Raw genomic sequence first — 17,664 nt, 5'->3', positions numbered from 1 at the left:
AATTGCACTATACATACAGTCGAAGCAAAAAGACGTGATTATCATCATGAGGATAAAAGTTATTCAGCCAAAACAAGACGCAATATCACCAGAAGATAGAAGTCACAACACTATATTTTAATGCCTAACACAAGGTATATTGGTATGGCATTGAGTACTCAAAGCTTACAACCAATTCTCAACCTCAATAATGAATCCACACTTTTCTTTCTCTAGATATGTTATCAAATAGAAAATAACACAAATAATATAAATTAAATTAAGTCATTTCAACTCTATCTTTGTAAACTATATAATCATCAAAGTTTTAAACTACTGGGATTGCAATCACAAATGCAAAATATTATAGTTTAACAACCCAAGGGTGTATTCACATCAAAGAAAGAAATTGATGCCAAGTACTACAAACAAAAGAATATCAAAGAACTTCAACTCAAAAACTAATTCATACAACAGCAAAAGTCACTGTTTATATCAACTTTTAGCTGCCAAGCGGTCTACTTTTCCACAAAAGACTTGAGTCTATCCATCCATCGCAAAAGTTCAATTTTATCCTTGTTCAACATATAATAATGCAAGAATGTAGAGAGCTGATGATTTATTCCTCTTGCATCTAAGTACTCGCAAAACTTTTCCTGAACCTTAGGATTTAGGCTCCTGAAATCAGATGACACATGTTATAAGAATCATCAACAAATCGACAATGAATAACTAAATAAATTCAAAACTAATTTTTTGTAATTTCATGTAGACATACATAGTTGAGAATATGAAACTTTTTGCCATTGAATGCATGAGAATAATTGCATGGTTAAGCCAGATTCTACTCTACCAAACAAACATTGCGCATGACGAGATGCAAAGGTAAAAATGTAAGTCAAACCTAAAATCAGGTCCCAGGTAAGGCCTAGCTGACATCTGTTTATGCCTTAATATGTAAACTCTCTCCACATTTAAACAATCTGGCCATGCTGAACAGATAAACTCTAACTCATTGCCACTGTCCCCCTTTGATATATCCACAAGTAAACTAAGGTGAAGACGCACATTCGTTGCAGAACTGTCCTCCACAGGAACATGTTCACACCCATCAAACATGGTAGCTTCAACTTTGATATCTTCCCGATCATCAAACCTACCCCTCATCACTACCACCTGCTCACCCGACCGCTCTTCAACCGCAAAAGAATTGAATCTCGTAGGCTGCATGAATTTGGGGGAAGACATGATTCTTTAGGAAACATGATCCAGTACATACTAAATCACACAACAATTATTTGAAAATGAGAAAGAAAATACCATTACACAAATTATGGAACAATTCAACAGCTGCCAGTTATATTTCATCATATTTCAAATATTTATTGTGAAACCAGCATCCAATATATGCTCAGTTTGATAATTCACACTATGTGCCATACTCATAAACATTATGTCAAGAAACCATTCCTCCTAGAAATTTAATCTGTTGGGAAGGGACACACGAATGATTCTATATCCAACATGCTTCCCCAGGCAAGAGACCAATAACAGAAATAACTGATAATAACAGAATCTAAAGAGCATTAACAGAAACGCTAAAATGCCAGAATTGCAGATTTTCTTTTCTTCTCTAGAAAATTGTTGAAGGAGAGTGAGAACCTGTTGTGGAGGAGTATACTCGACCAGATACTCGATTTCGTTTCCAAGTATTCGCAAGATGTTGGATTCAAAGAGCGATTTGGGAGATTTGGTAATTGCCTCGGCTGCATAATTTCTTCTTCTATAATCCAACGTAACAGAGCGACAATTCGTCAGAGTTGTTTTAACAAGCGACGAAGAAGAAGATGAAGGACAGTTCCATTTCCAAATATGCGCTCTTTGAAGCGTTCTAATGAAGCCAGCCATTAATTCTTTCAAATTTACGATTCTGGAAATTGGAGATTATGAGAGAAAATAGAACGAAGGTCTCGGATAGGATTCAAGGAACCACAGGTGTGGCTCTTCCGGAGCAGGTGGTCGGAGGTGGCGACGATCGGAGGATGCGGAGGAGGTGCTATTCTGACCTGCTGGAAGCCCGGTAAACAGGGGAAGAAGGGACTCAGCTGTTAGCTGCTGGGTTTAGGGCTTTACACCTTAGGGTTGTTAAAGACTATCAATCTAATTGGAATAATTAAATTATAATAAAAATAATTCAAAATTTTAAAATCTGGTTTATCTTTTAAATAAAATAAAATTTTTTAGTTAAGTATCAAAATACAATTTTAACATTTATGTTCTCTAATAAAGATTTAAATGGAGATTTTGTAAGGATAAAGTTTTTTCTTTTGTAATTTGATTTGAGACCTAATGTAAAATTATCATTTTAATACTGTGTCTCATTATAATTTAAATTTTAATGTAAATTATATCATAAAATTATTTTTAATTATTTTAATAATTTTAATTAAATTACAAAAATTAACTAAAATAAAAATATAGAATTAAAAAAATAATAAGTATATACTATATTTAAAAGATATTGCACACTAACAAAAATAATATTTAAATATTATCTAATTAAGCATGATAATATTAAAAAAATACATTACATATTTAAAATATTATATGAATAAAATAAATACAAAGCCAATATAATATTAAACATAATAAAACTCTAAACTTAATTATTAAATGAGTTTTATTTTTTTACTAAATTAATAAGAAAATAATAAAAAATATATATCATAATAAAATGCAAGAGTACATTTGAGTATATTTTATTTATTTGAGTATATTTTGATTGAATGTTCGTCACAACGTTACAATAATAATCTTACAATGTTTATTTGATAAGTTTAATAAATTATACAAATGACGATATTTTATTAATTTTTTTAAAAATAATATTATCTTTCTTTATTGATACAATAATCATTTTAAATATTGTATTCAATATAAATTTTAATTTAAATCAATTCAAATTAATATAAAAGTCAAGAATGATATAAAAAAAATTTTCTATTGAAATTGCTTTTATAAATCGCATATAAAACACTAATTTTATATTAAACTAAAAATTAATAAAAGACCTCATATTTGATTAAAATAAATATTAATAAATAAAAATAAATATAAATAAACATAATTAAAAGCAATCCAATCCAATCAACTGTCCATGTAAAAAAATCCCTTAATATCTCTCTAATCACATTTCAGTAGTTTGACACCCTCATCAAAATCATAATCTTTCGAATTATATCCTTTTTTTTAACATGATTAGTAGGAACACAAAAAAAAACTGCAGCAAAGAGAATTCCTCTTCCAAATTAATTTGGCACTCCACTTTCTCCAAGTCAACCACTTTAGTTATTACCAGCCAAATTTTCAAGATTATTCCTAGACCCTGATAAAGCACTCAAAATCAGATTTTCCGAATTTCATAGATTTTGTAATACCACTTAATGTTGATTTTTTTTTGTTTGATTTAGTGTTGATATATATTTTTGTTAACTATTTAATAGTCCATCTAAAAAGATAAATAATAAAATGTTATTGGTATTGAAATAGATATTGATGGACTTTTACTTGGCTACATCTGTAACTATGGGCTTATCAACGTGATTTTAGAGAGGGCCAATTTTGATAGATGATTCCAAAAATATCATAATAATGAGTTGAGCAATGCAACCCAAAAACGTTGACTGATATCATTGATTCATAAAACAAAAAATTCTTAGAAGGTAACAAGTTTGATTTTGATATTTTTAACTAACTAATGAATATGCAATTCTATACTACCTTATTGTTTCTTATGAGTAAAACATTAAATCTTTATGTAACATTGTTCACATCAATCATTGATGGTAGCTTTGAGTTAATGTCTTGTACATATATTTACCTGTGCTTAGTACCTATGCTTCATTTCATATTATTTTACAAGATAATTACCACAAATTGCTCAATGTGTAATTGTTAATATGAACTTCAGTGAATTGAAAGCTTATATTTCATAATTGTTCTATTTAGGATGTTCTGGTAGACGCACAAGGAAAAGAAATAAAATAAATAAAAAAGTTATGCTACTAGATTTTCATAATAAGTATATTCTGGAAATATAATGGAACACGACTAGGGTATATGAACAATTAAAATAAAAGTAAATACCCTATCTGACAATTATTTCGAGAGAACAACGAAGAAAAAAAAATCCAACCTGATCTTTGATATTTTTTTTAAGATTGATTAGCTCTTGTATTAAAAAAAATAACATTAACTTTTTTCGACACAGGAACTAATTCATCTCATAAAAATAAAATTCAGAAGTCAGATTGGTATTTTTTTTTGTTAAAAACCTGATTGTCTTTTGAGGTAATTGTCAGGGCTGTTTTGGGTTTTTTATATTATTATTATCATTAAATTTTTGAAAAAAAATATATAAAAATAGACATAAATCATAAATGAACTAACTTTTTCCCATCTCCACTATATCTTATGGTGTTACACTAGTAAGATAGACCTCCACAAAGTTATTCCTGTTCCTATAGAAAAGCATGTGACTTTTTTCTTCAAGAAAGCAAAAGAGAAAAATGGCGGTAGGAAAAAGAAAGATAGAAATTAAAGCATAGATTCCTTTAATTTGGTACCAAATTAAAGGATATGAAAATTAAAAGTTAGAAAGAAGCTTGTGAGGTATATGTATATCTCTTAATAAACAACAAGAGAAATTAAATTAAATTAAATTAAAGTAATATATTAAAACATATTTCACAATTTTATAATGAAACAGAGCATATCCATCCTTTATTATTTTGTCAAATAAAACACAAATGATTATAAGAATGGTAATGTATCCATTTTATTTACTTTAATTTTTAAAGTATTCACCATTAATATTAGTAATTAATTACTTTGAAATTAAAACTTCTCTAAAGAGGATATAAATTTCCAGTCACACGAATCACATTATCGAAGATAATTGAATTCTTAATTAATTGTCAAATGTGCTAAGGCTTTTATCCATATTATATCCTGGTACTTAAAATGATGACATTATCCTTTAATATATGGGAAGAAAGGAAAAGTAGAAATAAAGCATTTTCTCCAATCTTCGCTTTTTAGAAGCCATGTTATTATAAACCCAGATGAAGACTTGTCATTATTTTGGGAACTTAGAATCCATCACTTTTGAGTACGACAAATCCCAAAATGATGAAACTGGCAGATAAGGTCCTGTCTGTGTTTGAAACCCGGACATCCACGCTTATAACAATTCAATAATACAACATTTTTTTTTTGAAGATAATATAATAATTCTACCATGTCTCATGCTCCATCATCACACATGATGGAGGTTTTTAGTATCCTCTCCTTGCATAAATCATTAAAGGTATGGTACGATTGGTTCGGGAAAATATTGGTGAAAATATTTATTAGAAATATGTTTTAGAAAATTTGATATTAGATAATATAATCCATCAAAATTACACGAGGTAATGTTAAAATTAATTGGGCTCACAGTATTATTAAGGAGATATTGTTACCTACCTAGCTGGAATCACTGCAACAAATAAGTCATTAATTCATATTTAAAAAACGTGACCTATTATATAAAAAAAAGTGTGAATTTAAAAAGAAAAAAGATATATGTCTTTTTTGAATCTCATAAGATAAGTTTGAACCATAAATTGTGCAAAGGTCTATTTTTGTGTTATCCTTCAATTCTTTCTTCTTTTTTTTCTTACAATAACGGGAAACAAAAATGAACGACCGCCAAATTTCTATTTTATAAAAATTCTAATATCATGTTATTGTCCCAAAAATTTAATTAAACTGAGATAAAAATATATAAATAATTATACTCACACAAAAAAAGTGTAAAAGCTAGCGGCTTCTTTTTCGTGACCATTCTCTATCACATTGTTTCTCTAGAGCAAGCTGGACCATGTTTCATTTAGTTTTCTTGCATGTCTACTGTGCTCCAACATCTTTGAGTCAAAGAATGCATGAAATCAACGTCCTGTTTGAGCATGTCTCTCATTCTGCTCTACCATGTTTGAGATAATATAGGTATAAGGTAAATTGAGAAATAATAAGGTGTTATTAGTCCAAAATATTAGCTAAAATTAATAAAAAATATTAGTCCTTAAGGCTGCGTTTATTTAAAGAGACAAGACATAGGTACAGAGATATAAAATCATGTTTGACAGAGGAGACATAGATAGAGACAGTGTGTCTAGAGACACTAAATTAGTGTATTTTGTATCCATCCTGACAGGAAGGACACGGAGACACTAACAAAGGACACAACTTATTTTTTATTCTTTTTTTTCATTATTTTTGTTAATTTTTTATAATTGTATTTTTTATTATTATATTTTTCATCTCAAATTTTTGGAATGAGAAAAAATGAGAATAAATGAGATTTTTAAAATTTGTTTTAGTTTATCACCAAACAGAATACAAGAACACAAAATTTTATATTTCTGTCAGTGTTTTGTCTTATCATATTCTCAATGTCTTGTCATGTCTTGTTATCAGAAACAAACGCAACCTAATATATTTTTAGAATTAAACTCTAAAATGATTCTTCAGATTGATTATTTGTACAAAAAAATTTTCAAATTTTAATTGTACCATAAATATTTTTTAGATTAAAAAATTTTATTGCAATACGTTAGTCCCTCACTCATAAATATTTGATCAAAGATAAATAATATAATTTCCCTCAAGTTACAAGCAACGTAATTAACTAATTAATATAACATGCATGTGTAGGCCTATGCTGCCTCTAAACAATATATTTGGACTATGCTTTTGTTAACCAAAAATATTGGAAGGTTATTAAAATTTATTATTTTTAGTTATTAGTTAATTATTAATGTTTAAAAATATAAAATAAAATGTATTATTAAATTAATAAATTAAAAAAATTAAATTAATAACTAAATAAAAATAAAAAATAATAAATTTCGCTGATTTCTATTTAATAAAAAAAATTATCAAGTCTTTTAATAGGTTTTAAGTTATGCTAAACTAAAAATATACTAGGCATAGTATTTAAAAAAAAAGTCTATAACAGATTAGAGACTAGACTCAAGACAATTAATTATATGACAGACTAAATTTGTTAAAAGTAAAGTCTGATCTAATCTGATCTGTTTTTATCTTTATATGTGAGTCTTCATCTTAAATAAAAACTAATTTAAAATGACAAAAATAAATCTTTTCAATTTTTTTAATAATTAAAAAATAAAGTGTAATATCTAACTCTTCAATATTTTTTTTGATGTTTTTTTTATCTTATTTATAAAATTAATAGTGAGAGATTGCACTTTATTCCTTTAATTTTTTAAAAAAACTGTAAAGATCCATTTTCGTTTAATTAATACTATGAATAAAAACTTTTAGTTTTTTATTTTAATAAATATATAATAAATACATTAAAAATTTAATTTTTTCAATTAACATATCGTAACTAAACCCTTTAAAAACATTGTTTCTACATAGCAATATTTTGTGGTTATCAAAACTATTAAAAATGTAAAATGATATTGGTGGAATAACGTAAAATGAAAAATTATTATTATTATTATTATTTTTTAGTCTTTCCAAACCATTCAATTTCCTTGATTTCTGGTACATGTATTTTCCTTGACAATTTTGATGAAAGTCAAAATTATTTATTTCCTTGACTAATTTTGTCCATGCACCACAGCACAGCACCAACAAACACAATTATCCTCACAAAAAAATAAAAAGTGGAAATACAAATATGATAAATAAGAATAAATACAAATTCAATTCAATATATCCAGATAGACATCATAATAATATATACCACTATAATAGAAATACTATAAAAAAATAAATATAAATAAGCAATAAAAGAAAAAGTGAAAGGTGGGGAAACAAAAGCATACACACTAACATAAGATTCTCCTTCTTCATCATCCCTTGCTCCGAAAGCGAAGGGAGAAAAATGTAAAAAGAAAAGAAAGAAAGACAGAAAGCATGTTATGGGAAGCAGAAGAGGAAGAAGGAAGAAGAATCTCTGAAAAAGTTCCTGAGAGAAAAATTTCAAGGGTTCTTCTTCCATTTCCCCCTTATCTTTTTGGGGTTCCCATTATACCCTTGAATGTTCTCTAAATTCTCCCTTTCAACCCTCTTAACCGTTACGTTACGCACATCCCCATAAAACCCATAACAACCTTAACTGTTAACCGTAACCAATTCCGTTACGAGAAAATAATAATAATAATAAACAAAAATCAAATTAATATATTTTACAAAATGTTATGCACTAAACTTCAATCGTCTCAACGGAAGAAAAAACCCGGTTTTCCAGTTTACCTTAATGTCTATGATCTTACGCCCATTAACGGTTATGCTTATTGGCTTGGCCTTGGAGTTTACCATTCTGGTGTTCAAGGTAACTTTTTTTTGTGTTATTCAGAATTGTAATGTATTGTGTCAATTAAAGTATAGTTTTAATTTGAGAATCTGGGATCTCATTACAGATCCATGGTGTAAACGAAAATGAATGGTTATTTTATTGAATTGTATTATGTATGTGTTTATGAGTAATTTTTTGGTTTGGTAGTTGACTAGATGAATTTTGATGATAGTTCATGGTATTGAATATGGATTTGGAGCGCACGAACGAGACACGACGGGAATCTTTGAAGTGGAGCCAAGGCACTGCCCTGGATTCACTTTCAGGAAGTCGATCTTCATTGGAAACACAGACATGGGACCAAATGATGTGAGGTGTTTGATGGAGAAGCTAGCCCAAGAGTTTTCAGGGAACACCTATCATCTTATCCAGAAAAACTGCAACCACTTTTGCCAAGATCTTTCTCTCAAATTAACAGGACGCTCCATCCCTCGATGGATCAATCGTCTTGCTCGAATTGGTAATCTTTTATTTCTTGCATTTCAATCTATGCAATTTTATGGTTATCAATCCTAAAGGTTATGCTTTTGGTGAAAACTCAGGTGCATTTGAAGTTAATAGTTGAGAGTCGTTAAATAATTTGATAAGTTGACTAAATTGTCATTTAACGCTTTCAACTATCAACTTCACATGAAGTAAACTGCACCTGAGTTTTCGCCTATGCTTTTCAGATTACTCTTTGGTTTTCATAGTAACTTCAAATTCTTGTATCTCTAAATCACTCATTGTTTCTCTTATGCTGCATTTTCTGGATTTAATGTGTACTTTTGGTGTTACATATGATAATGTCTAATGGTTTAAATGTTGTCTTGAATTGAAGGTTTTCTCTGCAACTGTGTTCTGCCGCCAAGCCTAAACGACACAAGAATCAATCCGCAGGAAGAAAAGAAGAAAATGAGAACTCAATCCTGCAGGTTCGAGCCGGCTTTGTCCTCTCCTCCTTCGCTGTCTCGTGGCCATAGACATAGCCTTACTGCTCCTGGGTCTTTAGTCAACGATTCGCAGATGGCAACCGTTAAGGTAAAGTAAAAGACTTGAGACAGAACAGGATTCACGCTCTGGAAATTGTAGGCTATTAGAATTTTTATGTGAGCAACCAAATATGGGAAAGGAAGCAATTTTCTCTGTTTTCTCCCATATGTTCTGTTTTCCTGTATAAAAAAATGGCATGGAATGGTTGCTTCGTTAATGTGCATTTTAGAAATGCTCAATGCTTACATTAATTATTCTTCTGAGTCTTGATTAATAGGGTTAATGTGTGTACATTGTTAGGAGGATAATGTACATTTTGCTCAAGTGAAAATATAATGCAAAAGAGATGTAACAGATTCAAATATCTCAACATTGTGCTTTACTGGATCAAATTGGAGTTCCAATGAAAGGTTAAAAGAACAACAAATTAGCTTGATTAGCATGATTGTTCATAGCTTCTTTACTTTTTGGTAGTTCTTTTATTATATATATAATAAGATATGTTATAACTATTAGATTAAACATATCAATAATTATATCTCTGATTGCACTTCAACTTTTGGACAGCCTTACTACAACTGCAAGCTAAGGTTGTTGCTTCATGATTTAAAGGTCACAGATTTTAATCCTAAAATATTTTCTCCCCATGTGTGTGTGCGAGACAAAGTTATACATGTATAGTTGTATACATCTAATCACTACTACTGTTGAAAGCCTTTTAGATCACCAAATAATTCATGAGACGAAACTACCCTTATCAAATGAACAACGTCACTAATTATTAAAGCAAGTTTAATTTGCTGAAAAAGTTTCGTTTATAAGAGTAGCCAACGCAATGTGTTGTGTATACTTGACCTCAAATTTTGTTTACTTCTCGGTTGTATCTTAGCTTGCACCACACTCGTAAAGGATAAGCAACTTCCTATCCTACGATCCATTTTTGTTTCTCGTGCTTTGAACTTTGCATGATGCAACGTCACGTGAAAGCATAATATAATACCTAATCAGGCCCTTTCTCTTAATAATAGTATTTTAGTTTAATTTTAAATACTTTTCTTATAATAACTAATTAATTATATTTACTCACTTCTACTTAATTCTTTAATAGTTTGTAAGTCTTTCAATTTTGTGAGTGTCAGGGTCTTGAAATTCTTAGATATCCAGCAATTTATTAATCAACAACAAACATCTAATTAAATGAAGTTTAGATTTGTGATAGATTATTTTTTATTCTATCAAGACTGAAAAATGCGGTAAAAAACTAAAATATTATGTTTTGCTTATATGACTATTCTTTGTGAGTTGTACAAAGAATTTACAGGAGTGTTAAATTACTCATAGTAATAAAATGAAACTTAAACATGCTATAATTAGTAATGAAAATCATGCAAGAACATGAATAACGAAGAACTTGTATTAAAATATTCATAAATGAAAATAGCAGAAATATAACCCTGGTAAGAGCATAGTAAATGGCAAAATGATAAATTGTAGGAATTCAAAGACAATAGAAATAATAAAGTGTAGAACCATAAATGAAAAAAAAATAAACTAAGATCGAAATACTTAAATGCACTTGCAATTCATCTTTTCCTTTAAAAATTTCAGAGTGCATGTGCATTGTAACACAATAGAAGCCTCATTGGATTCAGAATTCTTATCCTATTTATATACAGAATCTCCTATAATAAAAATTGAGCTTGGAATTCAAATTTCTCCACGTTGTCTTACATTTTTGCCTGAACTATTGTGAGAACTCCCTTAAAATTAGGGGTGGCAACGGGTGGATAGGGGACAGGTTTTTGCTCTACCCGACCCCGCCTCACCGCACAACAACCTGCATAGAACCGTCTCGCTTCTATTCGTAGGTAGTAAAACGTTAAACCCTAATCCGCTTCTGCGAGTACCCGCCCCGCCCCTATAATTATTAAAATTCAATAAATAAAATTAAATTTCGAAATTTACATAACCATCATCACATACATAACATAAATTAAAGTAAAAATTTAAATATGATATAATATTATTAATCATTTACTAATTATTTTATATATATTATATATATTATATATTAAAATTATATATATTATATATAGCGGGGTGAGTAGGGGTGGGTATTACCCAAACCCGACCCCGCCCCGCCCATCCCAAGAATTCGCCCTGCTAAAACCCGCCCCAGTGCGGAGCGGGTAATTACCCGCCCCAAACGAATAGGGACAGAGTGAGTACCGCGAATTCAGGTAGTATTGCCATCCCTACTTAAAATGCAAATAATTTCTCACTTTCAACCCCATTTTATTATCATGTATCTCTACCCTTTATCCAAAATTTGGAATAACGAACATATTGATGTTGATATTGATATTGAAAAACCTTTTTCATAAACGAAACATTAGGTGCATGCATGCTTCTGTACTCATCATATCACATATCTCTGTCGACAATTATGCAGTAACAGAAGCTCACAGTAAAATGGAAGAAACAAAAGTGTACATTAACATAGGTTCATCAAGCGTGCAAGGAAAGCATGCAAGGCAAGGTCCTTGAACAGAATTTTATTATATTTTTGCTATTGTAAAGAAGGTAGCTTAGTGTTAGAGATTGTAAGAATCAGTCAGAATTGTTCACTCACATAACAATACAATATAATTTTAATATATAATTTTCTTTTATTAATAATATAATAATATACTTAAAAAAATTATTTAACTCTTTAATAAAAAAGAAGTAAAGACTCTCGCTCTAAATTTATATTCTTCATATCCTTTATTTAGAGAATGTTAATATACATATCACCTTTTATATAGATATAGATCGCTAATAACCTATTAATTCTTAACAACTAAGAACAAATTGTTATAGAAGAGGTGAAAAAGTCTAACTTATTTTGCTACTTAATAAGCATGTCAACTTGTCTTAGTATTTGATATACGCATGTTTAATTTATATAATTATGATAAATTCTAGCGACAAATTTTAACTATCATTTTGTAATTTGACTAATTTTAACTTTTTAAATTTGATTCAATTATTTTGACTTTTATATAATTTTCTTACCCTTATCAATATTGATGAATTCATTTTACGCTTCTCTTATACATTTAGATATGAATTGTCATTATGTCATATATATTAAAGCTTCTATATTTTTTTAACAATCTCTAGTGATTGTAATTCAAGTTGAATTCTTCAATTTGGTTACTGTCAATTGATAAGCTTAATTTAATTTTCAATAGAGATATAATTTTTATGTAATTTTTTAATTAGTTTAAATTTTGAAAAATATAGTTTTATGATATAATATCGGAATTTTTATGATAAAAAAATTTAAAATTTAATCATTGTTATTCCCAAAAGAAAAAAATTGCATAAAGAAAAAAAAAAGAAGTTTATGTAAAAAATTTAAACAAAATTTAAATAAAAAATCATTATTTATGAGTTGTATTAGAGATATAACTATTTTTATGTCTTTTTTATTTATTTAAGTTCTTAAAAAAAATAATTTTATAATAATTAAATATTTTTTTACTTGAATTTTGTTTCGGTCAATTAATTCTTAGAGCAATTAAGATTTCTTTTTGTAGATTTGATCTTTTAAGATTCGCATGCACTTGTGATAATTTTTATTTTTTTTATGTTGCTTCGCTAGAATCAGAATATTTAGAAGGTAAATATTAGAGATATAGTCATTAATATTATCTTCTTCTATCAATTTAAATTTTTAAAATAAGTAATTTCATAATATGATTTTAAAATTCTATATCAAAAGATCTTGAGTTCGATTTAAGATACTATAAAGGTTTTTTTTTCAAAAACGAACATGAATAAAAGATTTTATAAAACATCTACTACAACATCCAATCTTAATTAAGTGAGATTGTTTTCTAAATTTTATTTGGTCCAAAATAAGTATACATTAAATATAAAAGAAGGAAATAATTAGGAGAAGAGCGAAAATAATACACTATGAAAAGTTCCGTAGCCATATAGACTTTTCTCTTAAACAATCATTGACCAGATGACCTTAGTCCATCCACTCTTCAAAATAAATATCTAGTAATGATTATAACCAGTTGCTCATGGATTTAGATCATTTAAAGTTTGAATTTTATTTTAGAGAATAAAATATGATCTTTTATCATTTATTTTATAAATAGGGTCAAAAATAAATATAAAAGAGAAACTATTTAAAGATAGAAAATCACATTTTACTCTATAAAATAAAATTCAAATTTTAGAGAATCCAAATCTAATCTTCATAATACTACTCTAAGACAACAGTATGAAAACAAACTAAAAAAACTTGGCCACCCCTTTTTCCTTTACAATCACTTATGATATGAGATCGGACTTATTTGTTCCAATAATTTTGTTTTAATTAACTTCAACATTTTGTAAGAAAAGCTTTTAAAAAATATGAAAATTCAGGTGCAGTGAATTTCATCTGAAGTTAATAATTAAAAATTATTAAATAAAATTTTAGTCAAATCAACTAAATTATTTAATGATGATGATGGTACATGTCTCTTCATGTTATAAATGATGTACATACAGATTAGATAGTACATACAGCTCCCTCCAAAATTACATCCGATCGCATTAGAGTTCTATGTAACAAATAATAATAATAATAAAATGCTTGGCACCATTATAAATTTACTAACACAAGGTGATTACTATTTATGTAATCAAAATAGTTTTAAAAATTAAAAAAAATAAAAATAATTTTAATATTTAATAATTATTTCAGATATATCCCTAAATGTTGACGATAAGTAATGTGATCATTTTATACTTAGGATTATTATATCAGCGTTTTCGTTAATGACGTTAACTCCAACGATATAATTAAAACATATTTAAAATATTAGTTGAAAAATTAAAATAAATTAAATATTAGAAAATTTTTAAAAGTTCTTTTTTTTTTTAATTTCAGTACAAAATACATACTTGTTTTAAGGAAATTAGTAGTTAATTCTACTAAACAAATCACATTTATTACAAATTAGCATAACCTTACAAAATAATCAAAATATTAAATAAATCAATTTTCTATTTTGTTAAAAAGTTAAAAAAATAAATTCTAATTAAAATCAGCTTTCAACATTAAAAAAAAAAGAAACAGATTAAAAAAGGTTATAAAATAAAAAATGCACCCTTATTCTGATTTCTGACGATGTAGCAAAATGACAAGAAATATATAGATTATGTTCATTACTTCATTTCATTGACTAAAAATTAAATGTTTCAGTCAGCCCAAATAAATATCTCTGGAAGCTAAGCTATTTATTTCTTTTCTTCTACGTTGTTCACAACATTGACCATGGAAACAATATCTTTAAAAAAAAAAATTATGTGGACCAAATTAAGCCCACTGGTATAGTACAACCTACAAACAACCGGCTCGTTAGGCAAAGCAACTATGAATTGCATGTTGCTCCTTTGGCCACATCAAATTTTCTCTGTAGCCAATCAAGCACACACTTTAATTGTGTTCCCTCATCCTTCCAACCTAATCAAGATTGTCAAAAAAAAAAAAAAATTCACATCTTATTATGATAATTTAATTAATTCGGTTTAAAAAATTGCAATTATATCTCCTAAAATTTTCTATTTTCAGAACTCAAATTTGATATATCACTACTAAAACCAATGAACTTTTTGCATTAGTCATCAAGATATCAAGCAAGGTCTTAATTTGTGTTTTCTCAACCTTCCACATGTCACTAGAACTTTTTCTTCTTCATCAAGAATTTGACAAATTCACATATTGTCTTTTTCAAGATGAGTTTTTATTTTTATTTTTCTTCGATTTTTTACAATTCTAAAGACGAACTTGCTTACTAATTGACCAAGTGAGTGTTGATCATCAAAATCACTGTACGTTTTCTATTTTCTATTTTCTTTTTTTTTTCTACTTTTGTTGAAAATGACAGCATCAATATCTTGTGATGTTAACTAATATTAACAATTGAATGAATGGGACTTAATAATTGAATATTAGTTAGACTATTCAACCAATTTTGCTGTAATTACTAATTAGTAACGATTTATCCTCATGCAAAGTTGCAAACAAACTTAATTGACTATCAAATGAAAACAATTAAACTCCAATCCCATCTAACACGCTCTTATTCACTCATTTCGTCGAACACTTAAAATGCACACGGCCAAACATTAGAAAAAATAACAACACGCATAATTTGATTAATTTTTCTCCGCAATTCATTTCACCTAAAATTTCACTAATTTGTGCAAAAGAAAAATTACAATTTACATATATGCTGATCTAAAAAAAGAAAAGTACATAAGATCAATATAAAATAATACATGATCTCTGTAGAACAAATGGGTCAACGTAAAAATCTATATCCTAACCATCTCTAAACTTGTGTTAGTAAACAGTAATAGAATTAAAGAAAATCCAATAAGTAATTTGCTCAATGAAATGCAAGAAGAAAGAAGGAGGTGATTGAAACATACAGAAAGTAACGGCGATCAAATTCCAATTCTCCAAGCATGAACAAGAAGAGTTAATCCAACGGGACCAATCAACTCGCTCTCTTCAAGATTGGACCACTCCATCACGAAGGAGCTTCCGCCGAATGATCCCAGCGAAGACGACATCGAAAACGACGACGATGACAATAATAAACTCTTGCCAGTTTTTCCGCATTCCGAATCATTCCAATAAGTCTCCCCAAAATCCTCGTCCTCCTCGAACTTGAACATAAACACGGCGTGACCATCGTCACTTTTCCCCAGATTGTTATTCTTATTATTGTAGGAGTTGTTATAGTTGTTGTAGTAGTGTTGGTATTCCTCCTTTTTGAATAGCCAGTTATGAACGTCCCACGTGATTTGCACGTGACCACCTTCACCAATTTCCACTCTCTCGTTCCCCCGAAACTTCCACCTCAACCTCTTCACTTCCAAAACCTTCTCTCCTGTACAATTACGAATACAGTATTAAAATACATACAAAATTAGTGGTAAATAAAATTGAAAAGTAGGATTTGGATTTGTCTATCGTAGCTCCTCACCGTCGAAACTAAACAGAAGCCTCGAGTTTTCGCTATCGTCGCCGCCGCCGCCGTGATATTCAACCTCCAACTCTCTCGTTCTTCCTGCGATCGTTGCTGACGTGGAGTAGATTCTGTTGGACACACCGTTGGCGTCGACGTCGACGTACTCTTTCCTGGTGACGAGTACCTGGCGGTTCTTGGGATCACGTGCCTTGCACGTGGCGCATGCATCTTTGAGCGGTACATCTCCGACGAGGAGTGCGATGGAGTCGTCTAGCGTGAGGGCAAGGAGGTAATTAGACTCAGGCTCCGGACGGTTACCGAACCTGGCTTTGGAGAGGTTCCAGAAGATTCTTATGTTGTGAGAGAGAGATTTGTGCCCGCGCTTCTTGTTGCGGAAGGAGAAAGGGAAAGCGTTGATGCGGAGGTTGAAGGTGGGAGGGTTGAAAGGGTGGTGGTTGTGGAGATGGAGCTGGAGGGACCGGCCGAAGATGGACTGAGACCATGTCACGGTGACGGTGCCGGCGGCGGTTTGGTATGTGTAGCTGGTTTGCGTTGTCAAGAAGTGTTGCGGCCGCAGCGGTGGATGCGGCGGACAGTCGTCGGAAGTTTTTGAGAGGTGGAAGCATGAAAGGAAGGACATTATCTCTGGTTTTTGTTATTTGAAATTTTTTTTGGAGATTTTGTTGAATATAAGAGTTTTTTAAAATGTTTTATTATAGTTATTTTGGCATGGAAATTGAAGAGAAAAGAAGGAAGGAATGTGGTATTTGCTTTTTTTAATAGTGCCAGGAAACCAGGAGAGAGAGAGAGAGAGAGAGAGAGAGAGAGTTGTTAAAACATTGAATACACTTTGACTCCTTTTGTGTATGTATGTATGTTTAAGAGTCGTAATATGGTTTCAACTCTCAACAAATTAAAGATATTTTTTATTTAAATTTAAATTTTTTAAATTTTAAATTTTCACTTCTAAATTTCTTTAAGTATACTCTTTTTATTTATTTTAATAATTATAATTTTTTTAACTTAAAAAAAGCATTCCCTTATATATTAAAATTAATTTTATTTTCCATACCTAAATTTACAATTTTGATAATTAAAAACAAAAGTATTACCCATTATCTTTTTCGATTACGAGCTTTAAAAGACTCGATTTTCAAACTCATTTTCTCCTCTTCCAACCCCTCTTTTTCCTCTCGAAGAGTGGCTACCTCAACTCAAAGGACCTCTATAAAATGTTGAGTAACATTTAAA

At 29.3% G+C, this 17,664-nt stretch overlaps 3 protein-coding genes across 4 annotated transcripts; 1 reads left to right on the top strand and 2 right to left on the bottom strand.

Annotated features, from left to right (window-relative positions):
• Positions 1 to 279: 279 nt before the first annotated feature.
• LOC130936070 (uncharacterized protein At2g39795, mitochondrial) lies at positions 280 to 2,113 on the bottom strand. The gene is made up of 3 exons (XM_057866047.1): positions 1,642 to 2,113; positions 884 to 1,203; positions 280 to 657 (listed from the first exon to the last, which is right to left on the bottom strand). Exons 1-3 carry the CDS (start codon positions 1,885 to 1,887, stop codon positions 498 to 500), a joined length of 726 nt encoding a protein of 241 aa, XP_057722030.1. The 5' UTR covers positions 1,888 to 2,113; the 3' UTR covers positions 280 to 497.
• Positions 2,114 to 7,865: 5,752 nt separating this feature from the next.
• On the top strand, positions 7,866 to 9,811 carry LOC130933151 (deSI-like protein At4g17486). The gene is made up of 3 exons (XM_057862689.1): positions 7,866 to 8,389; positions 8,586 to 8,873; positions 9,234 to 9,811. Exons 1-3 carry the CDS (start codon positions 8,251 to 8,253, stop codon positions 9,440 to 9,442), a joined length of 636 nt encoding a protein of 211 aa, XP_057718672.1. The 5' UTR covers positions 7,866 to 8,250; the 3' UTR covers positions 9,443 to 9,811.
• Positions 9,812 to 14,636: 4,825 nt separating this feature from the next.
• On the bottom strand, positions 14,637 to 17,257 carry LOC130933028 (uncharacterized). 2 transcript variants are annotated; one of them, XM_057862524.1, is made up of 3 exons: positions 16,429 to 17,257; positions 15,869 to 16,332; positions 14,637 to 14,897 (listed from the first exon to the last, which is right to left on the bottom strand). In XM_057862524.1, the coding sequence occupies exons 1-2, from the start codon at positions 17,051 to 17,053 to the stop codon at positions 15,884 to 15,886; spliced, it is 1,074 nt and encodes a 357-aa protein (XP_057718507.1). In that variant the 5' UTR covers positions 17,054 to 17,257; the 3' UTR covers positions 14,637 to 14,897; positions 15,869 to 15,883. The 2 variants fall into 2 exon arrangements, with proteins under 2 accessions (XP_057718507.1, XP_057718506.1); XM_057862523.1 differs by lacking the exon at positions 14,637 to 14,897 and having other exon boundaries at positions 15,671 to 16,332.
• Positions 17,258 to 17,664: the final 407 nt, after the last annotated feature.

This window comes from Arachis stenosperma, chromosome 6, assembly GCF_014773155.1.
Source record: "Arachis stenosperma cultivar V10309 chromosome 6, arast.V10309.gnm1.PFL2, whole genome shotgun sequence".
NCBI classification, from domain to species: Eukaryota; Viridiplantae; Streptophyta; class Magnoliopsida; order Fabales; family Fabaceae; genus Arachis; species Arachis stenosperma.
Note: the sequence above shows the minus strand (reverse complement) of the source record. Positions and strands in the feature narration are given on the sequence as shown.